At 38.0% G+C, this 13,321-nt stretch overlaps 2 protein-coding genes across 4 annotated transcripts in view; both read right to left on the bottom strand.

Moving 5' to 3' along the window:
- LOC131354587 (trace amine-associated receptor 6-like) overlaps positions 1–3,289 on the bottom strand; it is a 181,287-nt gene extending 177,998 nt beyond the window's left edge. For all 3 annotated transcript variants that reach the window (XM_058392441.1, XM_058392440.1, XM_058392439.1), the window contains exons 1-3: positions 3,173–3,289; positions 2,827–2,898; positions 2,595–2,732 (exon numbers count right to left, since the gene is read on the bottom strand). The gene's annotated coding sequence lies outside the window, so the exon portion shown is untranslated. The remainder of the gene's footprint in view (positions 1–2,594; positions 2,733–2,826; positions 2,899–3,172) is intronic.
- Positions 3,290–4,678: 1,389 nt separating this feature from the next.
- On the bottom strand, positions 4,679–5,668 carry LOC131355009 (trace amine-associated receptor 13c-like). Its single transcript, XM_058393176.1, has one exon. It carries the CDS (start codon positions 5,666–5,668, stop codon positions 4,679–4,681), a length of 990 nt encoding a protein of 329 aa, XP_058249159.1.
- Between the last annotated feature and the right edge of the window lie 7,653 nt (positions 5,669–13,321).

Consider the following 13,321-nt stretch of genomic DNA (forward strand, 5'->3'; position numbering starts at 1 on the left):
GTGCACGTCAGCAAGACCATAAAAGTCTCGTGTCCCTAGATTCTGACTGTCTAAAGGACGATGTCAGGCATGCCTGATGTGTGGCAAGCATTGCAGCATCTCGTTACCTTCTTAGGGAACCTGGTTACATATGTAACCTAAAACATTCCCTTTTGGGAGCTCAATGCTGCATCATGGCTTGTTGCTATGGGAACACCAATGTCAATGCCGCCACCACACAAAAGGAAAATGTTGGGAGGAGAGGGATGGGGTCAGCCCTGTAGGACATGAGATTCCGGGGTCCTATCCAGGTCTTGGCAGTAAAATCTGATGAATATGTATGGGGAGGACCAGCCCACCCAGTGCAAGCATCCTGTAAGAAGCCACTTCTGGACAAGGCAGTGGGCCCTGATAGCAAAAGGCAAAGCCATTCCAAGAAAGCCTGCAGAATGGCACCTTTATGATATAACCAGATTTGGGGTGCTGAATTGCCTTGTCCATCCCAGGAGAGAAGTCTAGGCAGGCCTGCATATATCTCTACTCTTCTGAGTGAGGTCAAAGCTAATTAGAGTGCCGTTTTTAGTGTTACCTTGAGGGTGGCCAAAGAAAAGAACAGCAGTTGATGACAAAATATTGGACATAGAAGAAAAACAACAAAAGCAAGAGTCGGTGACATCAGAAATCTCCACAGGGGAAGCTGAAGGTATCTAGCTTTAATGAAGAAATAAAGAGGCCATACCACAAGATGCAACCCAGCAGTAAACATCAAAAGGCCAGATTGGAATTCATAAAGAAGTACAGAGATGATTCACAAAAGTTCTGATCCAAAATAGATAATCACATGGGTCAAGCCTGGTGGAGGTATTGGTATATCTTGGGGTTACAGTCCTCCTTATAGCTGGGCAAGGAAACGTTCCCTCCTGTGCCTCATGCAACGAGTAAAGGAATGTTTGACAATTTGATAGCAGGGACAGTTAACCACCATTTTTTACTACAATCTCATCAGCATTCAGAAATGACTAACTTAGCCTCTACCAGCTTACATACACCACATGCAAGTTCACATAGCACCTGTTAGCCACAGTCAAAGTGGCAATGCCTATGGATAAAACTGGGCACTGGTGTGCATCTCGAAGAACAAAAAAGTATATTTGCAGTTTTATAGTAGCTCTGTCAACAACCAGAAACTGTACTGAAGTCTCTCTCTCTCACACACACACTCAAACATTCAATATTTATCTATGTCTACAGCACCACCCACATTAAAACACATACATTTCTTTTTGCACACCACATTTCAAAACTGCTGCTATTACATAAGTTTTTTGCACAATGCACTGTACAATATACAGAATGTATATTGGTCAGAGCTATTTTGTGTATCTGTCCTGTACTGCTTTGTTTTATATCGTCTGTTTGCACTAGGTTGCACACAATGCACTTTACATAGCAAGGACAACTTACATTAAGTCCTTAGGTCTGTATTGTGTTATGTAGCACCAACGTCCTGGAGAAACATTGTTTCATCTCACTGTACTGCGTGAACTATACATGGTTGAAATGACAATAAAAGCTGCTTGTTTTGACTATGCCCTGGCTCTGCAATACACCTTAGCACCTTAAGATGACTGCAAACTTCACTTATGTCATTGGTGTTTCACCAGACAAAGCACTAAAGTCAGATGTATTCTGCCCAAGCACCAAATGCAGGCACAATGACATTCTGGGAAGGTATTATAACTTTCTAACACCTGGAATTTCTGTTCCAGTATACTGTGACTCAAAAATCAAAAGGAGGGCAAAAAGTTTTCAAATCTGTTTGGACAGTCTCTAGTGGACATGGAATGTATAAAAGTGGCACACAAATCGTGCACAAACCCAGCATTCCTTCAAAACACCAAAGTCCCTGCTATTTACACAAGTAGCAGGCATGCTGAACAAAAAAAATAATCAGACAATGGGTCCCAAAGATAATGTTACAGGAGATCAAATTCCTGTTTTGCTAAGTTTTTCTGAGCCGATCAAGTTCTTTCTGTTAGACTAAGATGATATTAAAAGAGTAAACCCCATTCTAATTTCTTTAATCTGTCCATCAGTGACTAGTGATAAAAAACAACAGATTTCATAGTTTCCACAGATTTCAACAGATTTCAGAAGTATGAGAGAGGTGCACATGAAGGGAAAACTGATTGAACAATGAAACCAACAGCTTTTTTAAAGGAAAAAAAATTACAGGATATTTCAAACCAGCAGATTGTAATACCTCTGCAACAATTTTTGTTAATCAACCTTTAGAGGATGCAAGCTGAACTGATGGGCTGCATGGATCTAAACAGGTAAAAGAAGGACTGGTGGTGACTCATCCATAATGAAATCAATCCTACTGCAAGAATCAGATAGTAAAAAAAATAAAAAATTGGTATCTGCATTACCAAATATAGACATCGATCTCTGCTTACTTCTCATGCTGCTAGTAACAAATGCAACCAGTGAGCACACATTCTCAAAACTAGCCTTGGTGAAAAAAAAAAACAGGCTGTGATCCATCATGGGGCAGGAGCATCTATGCCATGTAATGAACTGTTTTTCCAGTTTAAGTGTGAAGAGTCACTTACCTGCATATTTTCCTGAAACTGGTGATCAATTACTTCCCAGAGGTCTTTCTTGAACACCTGGTTTTGTTGTTTAGTCCAAATACAGCTGTAGCCCAGATGAGAGCTTTTCCAGTTGCTGTATGATTTTATCTATCTTATCTGGGAAAGTGGAGAGAGCATTAGCAAACAATACAGAACGTACTTTGCATGATCTGGAAGTACCAGCATATATATCAGGTTGTGTGGTGCTTACCTAGAAGCAGCCTACTCCTGGGTTCAAAAAAGAAAAAGGGTTGTGCTCACAAGCTGCTGGGTATGGTCCTACCTGTGAATGAGATCATGGTAAAGATTTTGCGGCTTTGTTAAGCATGAGCACTCAAAAACTGGCCTTGTCATGTGAACTAAACCTTCAGTAATACAAGACAATTCAGGCCAAGATCAATACACAGAATTATATCAGCAATACCAGAAGGGAGATCTAAAGAGCAATCAAAAGCTAGGCAGAGATCAGACAGGTACCCAGGTCCAAGGAAATCATTCAAATGGGAGAACAAAGAAAAATGCAAGGTCATACACAAAAATCAAACTGTAGAACTTACACGACTGAAAACAAATGTGAAGGTCTTCTGGCATATTTAGCCTTGGGCTAAAACAAATGTGCTTCAAATGTCCAACCAGGAAATAAGCTTGACAAGGGAAGAAAAGTCCAAGAATGGTGCAGTGAGCCATCTGGTGTTGTGGCAGTGAAATGCATCATGGCATCAGAAAAGACTATTCGAGTCTGGAATATTCACAGAGAAATAATAAATTTATTGCACGTCCAAGTTATTTGTGCTTGGACAGAGCATAAATAACTGGATTAATGGTTGAATCAAGACAAAACACAAGCAAAAGTTTTAGATGTTTCAGTCTGCATTCTAATATATATTTCTTTAAAAAATATATAAGGTAACATAAGTAACATATATTTATTTTATTTTTTCCCTCCTAGAACAGGTTACTAAACAATAGATTTTTTTTTTCCTTTTTAACACTTTTTGTGTGTCTTTTAGTAAAATGTTTATTTTTCACCTAGAAAGGGGCATATCATGTTCCTTTAAAAAATTATTTTTAAGATAAATGAATTGATTCTTGACAGGTTCGTTTAAAAAAAAACGATCTTGAGTCAGTAGGTGCTGCCTAAAAGCACACGCACTTACTGGTTTACTTGAACAAAGCATCAAAACACCCCAACATTTTCAAAATAGATATTTAATGCTTTTAGAATTATGCTTTTGGTTGTGGAGTTTTTCAGCAATGCGGAATCAAATCCTGCAGCAAAGAGCTAGGTGTTTTACTGCACTTTTGCATGAGGAAAGACTGATAAAATTATAGCCAGATACTTTCCAATATTCTAAACTTTGCTTTTGTAAGAATGGAGATCTAAAAAGGTCAAAGGTAGAACATCTAAGTACTGCAATGAAAGCACATCTAAGAAGCACAATCCTTCCTGTCCTGGGTCTGTTAAACTAGTTAAAATCATAATCAATAATGCTTCTCTCTGTATTTCTTTCTTTCCTTTTTGGGTTGATGCAGGCTGATGTAGTTTGGGGGGCAAATTCAATTCATGCTAAAATACTATTACAAATCCAAAATGTTTTGAAGCAAATCTATTTCTTTCAGATCATTTACTTATTAAATGTCTTAGTCATAGTATGTACTATAGTATTTGATTATTTAGAGTAATAAAGGCATCCATAATTAGTCAAAGAACCAGTGTGTACAAATCCCTCCTGGAGCTAGGGGCTGTGTTCTCCTTTGTTGCTGCTCTAATCTGATATAAAAGCTGTTAATGTATTTCTGTCATTCCTGGTTAACGTGCTTGATTTTCTTTCATGTTTGCTGGGTATAAAGCAACTTTATACCATGCTGAGAGTCTATTTTGTTATTTATTGACTTGTTTAAATAAATCTCACTCACCAGTGTCTAATCTCTGTCCTCATTATAGAATGACATCTCTCATAGTCAGTAATGCAAAATAGGTTTATAAAAAACAGAACCACTTAAGAATTTTGTGATTTTTAGTAATATAAATATTCTTACCACTTCCTTTGAAAATTATTATGTTACACAACTTTTATTAAAGCAGAGTCTGTTTTGAATATATGCAGACTTAAAATTAATTTAACACACCTCCTGAACCATGGGTAGAACAGAGCATAAATAACTGGATTAATTGTGGAATTAAGATAAAGCACAAACATGAGTTTTTGAAAAGATGCTAACTGAAATGCAATAAGATCACCTAATAAACTGTAAATAAAATATGGAAGTAAACACAGCAGAAACACAGACACTAAAATGCCGAGGACTTTAGCTGCTTTTCTCTCAGATTTCATGGAGTGTGAGGTGATTTTCTGTGTTTTAGGCCGTGTGTGATTATTAAGCTCTCTGATAGCAGTAGCATGTTTCTTAGCGATCATAAAAATTCGAGTGTACAATATGATTATTACAGCACATGGAAATATGAATGTTATTACAAGATCAATAGCAGACAAAACATCGCTTAAAGTGACAAAACACTCTCCAGGGCAGACCACAATATTCCGGAAGTTTCTATTAAAATACTGAAGCATTATATTATATATCACGCAGGCAAACCAGTTAGAAAAAACCATAGTACACATTGTTCTCACAGAGATTTTGTTGGTGTATAGAAACGGGTTTGAGAGAGCCAAATATCGATCCACAGCAATCAGAACAATGTGATATATGGAGAGGCTTGTGAGAAAATATCCAATCATCATTATACAGATGCAGAAATCCATCCCTAAGATCCAACATGACTCGATCATCCAGATTAACATCGATGGCATCACTAAAGCCCCAATGAGGAAATCCGACAAAGCCAGAGAGAGCACCAGCGTGTTGGTTGGTGTGTGAAGCTGCTTGAAGTGAAGAACAGAGATGATGACCAGCAGATTTCCACACACTGTTAGCAGAACCACAGCAGCTGAACACACGTACAGTAAGATATAAACTGCAGGAGATACAGATCTCTCTGGACAGGAGAAATGCTCACAGCGATCAGACTGATTAAACTCCGTCAGGTTCATCGATATACTGTTTAAAGAAATATACAGCAATATAAAAGCTTAGATATCAACTGTTTGCAATGTAAAATGATAATGATTCAAATTCATTGTCAAAATAAATTATTGTTTAAGCATCTGGACTATTTTATAGTGTAGAAATTGGTCACACCCCCAAATTCAACTGGATGCTGGAAATATGATGTCATGCATTTTTACCAGGTTTGTAAAATATATTAGGCACTCATAATGTGTGTACAGAAGGAAGTATGTATGAATATATAAATATATATATATATATATATATATATATATATATATATATATATATATCCAATCTCCAGATTTGAACCCTATTGAAAACCTCTGGAATGTCATCAAGAGGAAGATGGATGATCACAAACCATCAAGTAAAACTAAGCTGTTTGCTTTTTTGCAAAAAGAGTGATATAAAGTTCCCCAACAGCAGTGTGAGAAACTGGTGGAGATCATGGAGCCAAAACTCATGCAGATCGGGGTTATTCCACCAAATACTGATTTCTTAATGATATTTAGCCAAAGCATTAACACAATTTGTTTACAAATTATTTGCATTTTGTTTTATTTGAGTTATTAAAGCTCTGCAAATACTGCATGATCTTGGGTTATTTTGATGTCATGTCATTTCCTTTAAATATACACTCTAAATAACTATAGTTATGTTTTGAATTTAGGAGAAATATTATCAGCAGTTCACAAAAAATGAAACAAAACTGTTCACCAATACATGAACCTGGAGGAAAAAACAGAAGAAACTCATTATTTTGCAGAGGTCTCTTTTTTTTCCAGAGCAGTATATGACACACATAAATTTGATGTTTATGTGGCCACAGATGAGTACACAAATGTTTAAAGTGTAAACCTATTAACTGCCCACTAATCCTCCCCCAATGGACCCCCATTAGCCCTGTCCATTTTGCGAATAGGTGAGCAAGTGGGCCATCTAGACTGGTGAGCAAATCAACATTTTTTATTGTGTCTGCCAGATGAAGATGGACTCCCTTTTAAGTCTGGTCCCTTTCAGGTTTTTTTCCTCATAAATTCCCATTCCAGAGAGTTTTTTCCTTACTACCATCACCTTTGGTTTGCTTATTATGGATAAATTTATACATGTAAAATGTATATGCTGAATTTATATTTTGCTGTAAAGCTACATTGTGGAAATTGTTAAAAGTACTACAGTACAAATAGAATTCATTTGAAATAAATAAATTAATTTGTTGCTCATTCAAAAGAAGTAACTTGTATTTTAGTGTTGTCAAATCACATTTTAAAACAAGTTTTGACTGACGACCGCTTTGACCCCCTTCGTCACAAAGTGCTTGAGATTGAATGTGAATGAGATTATGACCCAAATCAAATCAATAGCCACAACCTTGCGTCAGATTGCTTAGAGGGCAACTACATAAACTAAGGATGCTATCTCTATCACACTACTATAAAAAAAATCTGAAAGAACAAGAAGACCAGATTAATTTGTTTAAAAAGAAATGAGAAATGTCACAATTAGCACATAGGCTCAGCACAGAGTACAGATAAAAGCTGTAAGGAGGATTCATGAGAGTAACAGTGAAGCTAAGTCAATTAAACTGAAATGATTTAGATTGATACTAGATACTATTCTAGTACATCCAGGATTCTTAAATCGATTTATAACATACAAGGTTTACCTGGTATCCAGACAGTAAGATGTTGTACACAATCCTCCAACTGCTCCTGTAGCCTTACTTGTTCTAGAGTAGGCTACTGTGACCTAGGGTAGTTTACCTATCAGCCATTTCCAGGGGCAAATTGCTGGAACCAGTTGCCTGTTGTACTGTTAACTGGCAAACCTGTATTTTTCACATGTAATGTGATTTTTGGTCTGGGAAATGGAATCAGGTTTCTGAATCTGGATTTTTTTCTTTCAGTGAAAAATCACAGACAGAAAAACCTTGACATAAAAACTGAGAGTGAAGAGCCAGATTATCACTCTAGAGTCAAGAACAGACCATGAAGAGAAGGAGAGCATTACTGCATTGATATATTTTACAGATTTATGGTATTGGCAGACATACTTGTACAGTACTGTGAAAAAGCGAGAGACCACCAGAGGCCATTTATATATATATATATATATATGCAGATTTCATACTGTTTTCAGTGTTTAAGTAAATTTGTGTGTACATTTTATGAGAAATAACAATAATTACTACAATGAAGGATAGATGAAAATTTTTTTAACAGAAAATCACACACAGGACTAAAAATCATATGAAATCTGACAGAACTTGGCCTCCAAAGATACAGTAAGTGCTTTATATAAAATGGATTTGTGTACTGCTTAAATCTTCATTGTTCTTGTTTATCCACAAATAATAATAATCCTCACTGAATGGCCATTTGATTAATGCAAAATTGTTTGTATGACTTTTACACACTACTGTATATGTATACATGCTACTTCAGTAACATGCATTTAGTCATTTAGAATATATCATAATTAATTTTAACATTTGCACATTGTGGAAAAACTGATAATAAATTAACTTTCACATCTAACATGTATCTTTGAAAATGCATTTTTGAATCATGAAAGAACACTGATTAATGCAGAGTCTATCTGGACTATTTCCATAGTTACAATTAACTTAATGCCTCTCCTAAACCACGGGTAAAACAGGGCATAAATGAGGGGTTTCAAGGTAGAATTAAGACAAAACACAATAAGAACTTTCAGAAATGTTTCCTCCGGCATTTGAATAACATCACCTAACAGACTATAAACAAAATATGGAAGTAAACAAGCAAGAAAAACAGATATTAAAATACCGAGGACTTTAGCTGCTTTTCTCTCAGATTTCATGGAGTGTGAGGTGATTTTCTGTGTTTTAGGCCGTGTGTGATTATTAAGCTCTCTGATAGCAGTGGCATGTTTCTTAGCAATCACAAAAACTCGAGTATACAATATGATTATGTCAGAAAGTGGAAATATAAATGAATATATGAGATTATAAACCACAGCTTATTTAACATGATAAAACACTCTCCAGGGCATATTACAAATCCCATGAAGTTTCCATTAAAATACAAGAGTGCCAAATCATAGACCACAACCACGCACTGCTCAAAAGCAACTGCAGCACAGCTGATCCTCACAGTCACTCTTGTCATACAGATAAAGGGTTTTGAGAGAGCCAAATACCGATCGATAGCAATCAGAACAATATCATATATGGGAACAGGCAGTCATCATGACACACATGCACAAATCTCTCCCAAAAATCCAGCATGACTCGAGTGACCAGATGAACACCGGCGGCATCACAAAAGCACCAATAAGGAAATCTGTCACAGCCAGAGAGAGCACCAGCATGTTGGTTGGTGTGTGAAGCTGCTTGAAGTGAAGAACAGAGATGATGACCAGCAGATTTCCACACACTGTTAGCAGAACCACAGCAGCTGAACACACGTACAGTAAGATATAAACTGCAGGAGATACAGATCTCTGGACAGGAGAAATGCTCACAGCGATCAGACTGATTCATGTACATTAAAAATTTTTTTTTAAATATTTGTAAGACAGTAACAGAACAAATTCAAAAGAAAAAATGATAGCCTAACCCAGCTCTGATATTTTTATAACTTAGAAATTGTTCACGCCTCCAAGTTTGATAGACAGTTTGATGATGTCATCACTTGTTGATAAAAAAAAACTTTACATATTGTTTGGCCACCTGTTTTTATGTAACATAATTTTACTGTATGTTTACAAACCAGAGCATTTTATCAGTTAATAACAGAATTTTATATAATCAATACAACATTTGACATAGCAGCCAGGGAATGTTGAATGTTCAGAGTTTGATATCTAAAATGATTCATATTTGGGCACAGTCAAGATGTGATTGTTCCATCCGAAACATGGCTGAATAAATCTGTTTGATAAAAGGCTAGTTGTATGTTGTTGTTCTGGGTCACCACAGCGGATCCTCTGGTCCACATATTTAATTTGGCTGAGGTTTTATTCAGGATGCCCTTCCTGATGCAACCCTCCCATTTTATCCGGATTTGGGACTGGCACTGAGAGTAAATCCCTCTGTGGCTGGGTAGTTCCTTATATAGTTATAACCTTGGGTTCAGTACTATAACCGAGTGTTGTAAGTGAAAGTCAATGCTGGGTCACCAGAAATCAACTGTACATGGGTTTCCATTTTATTTAGACATTTGTTGTTATGTTATAAGTTATGTTGATATTCTTGTGTTTCTTGCTTGTATGATTGTTTTTTGTGTGTCTTTGCTTGTGTGTTTTTTTCACTGGGAGCAATTTATATTCCAGGCTGCATAAAACAGGAGAGTGGACTTGCTGTCAAGGCAGGAGCTAAGGCCCAGAGTATGGCAGCTCCAGATAAATCTGGTCTGCAAACCAGACCCAAGTGAGCCAGGTTTGAGATAGCCTCCGTTTTTAGAGCATACAATTTTCTCGTGAAGAGAGCCCTAGAATTTAACATGGTCTCCACAACCTCAGCTGAAAGGCCAGAGTCTAAGACCGGGTCCCTCAGGGGCCAGACACAGAGTTTACATATCTTGAGGCGGGGGTGGAGAATCGCCGCCTGCACCTGAGACAGGCGGTCCCTGCTGACAGAAATCTCCCAAGGAGTCCCACTCAGGAGGTAAATCAGGTCTGCAAACCACACACCTGTTTTAGAGGGCCTCCCTGTTGAGGCACACTATGGTCTCTGGGACTGTGCCACCCCTCTTGGGAACTTTCTGTGGTCTTGGGGATGTGTTAGAACCTACCACTGTAGCTTATCTTATCAGTCAGCCTCTGATAAGCTTCTGACCCTTAAGACAGCTCTTTTTTTAACCCTGACTTCTCTCTTACAGATTCTGTCAGCCACCACCTTCTGTCTGGAGTTTGCTTCAGGTATGGCCAAGGCCATTTTGCACCCCAGGCTGAGATACATCTCCAAGGTGCACACAGCAGGTTGCCTGGTCACCTTGCAAACCTTCTGTTTCTTCATCCCATGAGTCGGCAGACCAAGAGAGACTGCATTTACGATCATCGTTGAGCGCATGGAGTAAGTCTTCCTATCTTTCCTCATAGCCCTGCAGGAAAAAGCCAATTCCATTTGAGATTGAGATCAAAAGATGAATAATGTTGCCTTTCTTAGACAAAACAGTGCAAATTCAAAAGAAAAAAATGATAGCTTAAGCCAGCTCTGATATTTTTATAGCTTAGAAATTGTTCACACCCCCAACTTTGTTTGACAGTTTGATAGATATGATGCCATCACTTGTTGATAAAGAAGCTTTACATATTGTTAGATACACCTATTTTTATATAACATCATTTTATTATGACAAACCTGGATATCTTATTGGTCAATATTACAATTTTATAATCAATGCAAAATTTTACATAGCAGCCAGAGGAGTGTTTATAAGATAAGGGTGATAAGGTCAAACTTTCTTCCCAATAATTTTTCCTGTCCTACCTCTTTATTACCTACCTGAGGTTCAAAATGCAAGACTGGGGCCAATTCTGATTATGTTTTAAGCTTTTTATCATAGCTTTAGGCATTGCTGACTGTGCTCTGGGAGGCACTGAGTGTCAGAGTTTTTCCTATGATCCTGTCCTACTGTGAATCTGTGGACCTGGTCTGCCTGTCCAGTTTGATGGATCTTTAGGAAAATTTTACAAGCTGTATTAGAGCTCAGTGGGATCTTAAAATAGTAAAGACAAACTGCAAAGGCCGGTGCTCGATTGTTTTGTTACTATTGATCTATGGAAACCAGCCTCTAAGGTTTTAACACTCCTGCTCATTTTAAAACAATGATTTAACATTACATTACCTGTGGTCACCACAGCAGATCATCTGGTCTACATACTTGGCACAGATTTTTTGCCAGATGCCCTTCCTGATGCAACCCATTCCATTTTATCCAGACTTGGGACTGGCACTGAGAGTTAATGCCTCTGGACCACACAAGGATTTTTGTATAAATGGCCATAATGCATGTAGAGGGTGTAGCAAATTTTATTTTTAAAAAAGTAGGTTTCATGTTAACTCATATACTCAAAACTCGAAGACACACCCACTCCTCTCTGTGAAAGTCAAAACAGAATAAGTAATTAGCTATATGAGTTCCCACTTCCGGTCTAGTCTCAAAATCATAAAAGACTTATTTCCTATACCTTTATTCTTTCTTTGGCAGTTGTATAAAACAGCAATGTTCAGTATCTGTATCAAGTTTACCACAGTAAACTTAGACGTAGAAACCCATTTCACACCAATAATTTTCACCGCTGCTTGACTGAAGCCTCACTTTACAGTATGACTGTCAAAACAATATCCTGAGCTACATACCCTCAAACAATCTGGGCACTTGGAATCTCTTGGCAGACACCAGAATGTCAAATTTTTGGAAGTGTTTGCTTTTGTGTGTGTGTGTGTGTGTGTGTGCGAGCATCGAGGGGGTAGGGGGGTTTGGTTGGGGGTGTCACATGGGGTATCGGTGGTTAATTGTTCATTGTTAATTATTCAAACCTGGTTCTTGGACAAATTTGTTGCTCTGATGCAATATGTCCCATTTCCCTCTGTAGGCCTCTGGTGAAAAGAAATCCTTTCTAACAATGTAGTCCTTACAATCCAGTCACACTGATCAAAAGTTGTGGTCTCAGTAGCACTGCTCCAGTGGATGTGTCCCAGTCCAGATAACCTGAAAAGCATTGCAACTGATGATTCTGCATTCAAAAGAAGCCAACAGTAAAGAAACCAATCCTGAATATTTTCATGCTCTAAATTAAAAAAAAATTATTCTAAAGTAGATTTTATCTTTTTCAGTGCATCAAGTGGCCATAGTTGCGCTCAAACAATTAATATATTTCACATGCAGAGAAAGAAAGTATTTGGTGGCAAACCTAGTGTGTAACGAAGCATTTGCAATCCATTTGCAGTTTAAACAGTGTTTAATAACACAACCAGAGCAGAATAATTCTAAATGTATGACAAAGGCAGAGTAGAAAAACAAAGCACAAAGTCCAAAGCCAGAGAGATCAGTCCCTGGAGCAAACAAATCCAATAAGGGCAAAAACAAAAGCAAAATACAAAAACGGTAGAAAACAAACACAGGGCCATTCACAGAAAACACAATCAAAAAACAAAGGAGAATATGGCTTGGCATGAAGTGAGCTGGTAGTGCTCTGTCATGACCCGGAAGATTCAGTACTCGGGGGAGGGTTTTCTCTGGTGCACAGGACAGTATGTGTAACAGACTCCCCCTCCCCCCAGGGACACCTCTAGATGTTCTTTTTCTGGGTCGGCCCCAGGGTCTAGGGCCAGGGCATTTAGCATTTACCCATGACCATTGACCAGATATTGCAAGTGGCCCCTCCTTCTTCATGAGTCTAGGATTATGTGGACTAGGTAGGTTGGGAAGCCGCACACTTGTATGGATGGCAGGGGTCCGCTGTTGTCATCTGGGGTTTCCCTAGTCTGGGCAGGTTTGATGAGAGAAATGTGGAATGATGGGGAGATGTGATAAATGGATGTACATGGCCACTTCCCAGGTTTCTCTGCTCTGAAGATACCAGTCATCCACTGCTGTCTGATGGTTTCCATGACCATGGAAACAGTGGCAGTTGATTGCCCAGAA

Source organism: Hemibagrus wyckioides, linkage group LG06 (assembly GCF_019097595.1).
Source record: "Hemibagrus wyckioides isolate EC202008001 linkage group LG06, SWU_Hwy_1.0, whole genome shotgun sequence".
Classification (NCBI taxonomy): domain Eukaryota; kingdom Metazoa; phylum Chordata; class Actinopteri; order Siluriformes; family Bagridae; genus Hemibagrus; species Hemibagrus wyckioides.

Coding starts and splice junctions, on each gene's coding strand:
- LOC131355009 (XM_058393176.1), bottom strand. CDS start 5,668: ATGAACCTGACGGAGTTTAATCAGTCTGATCGCTGTGAGCATTTCTCC.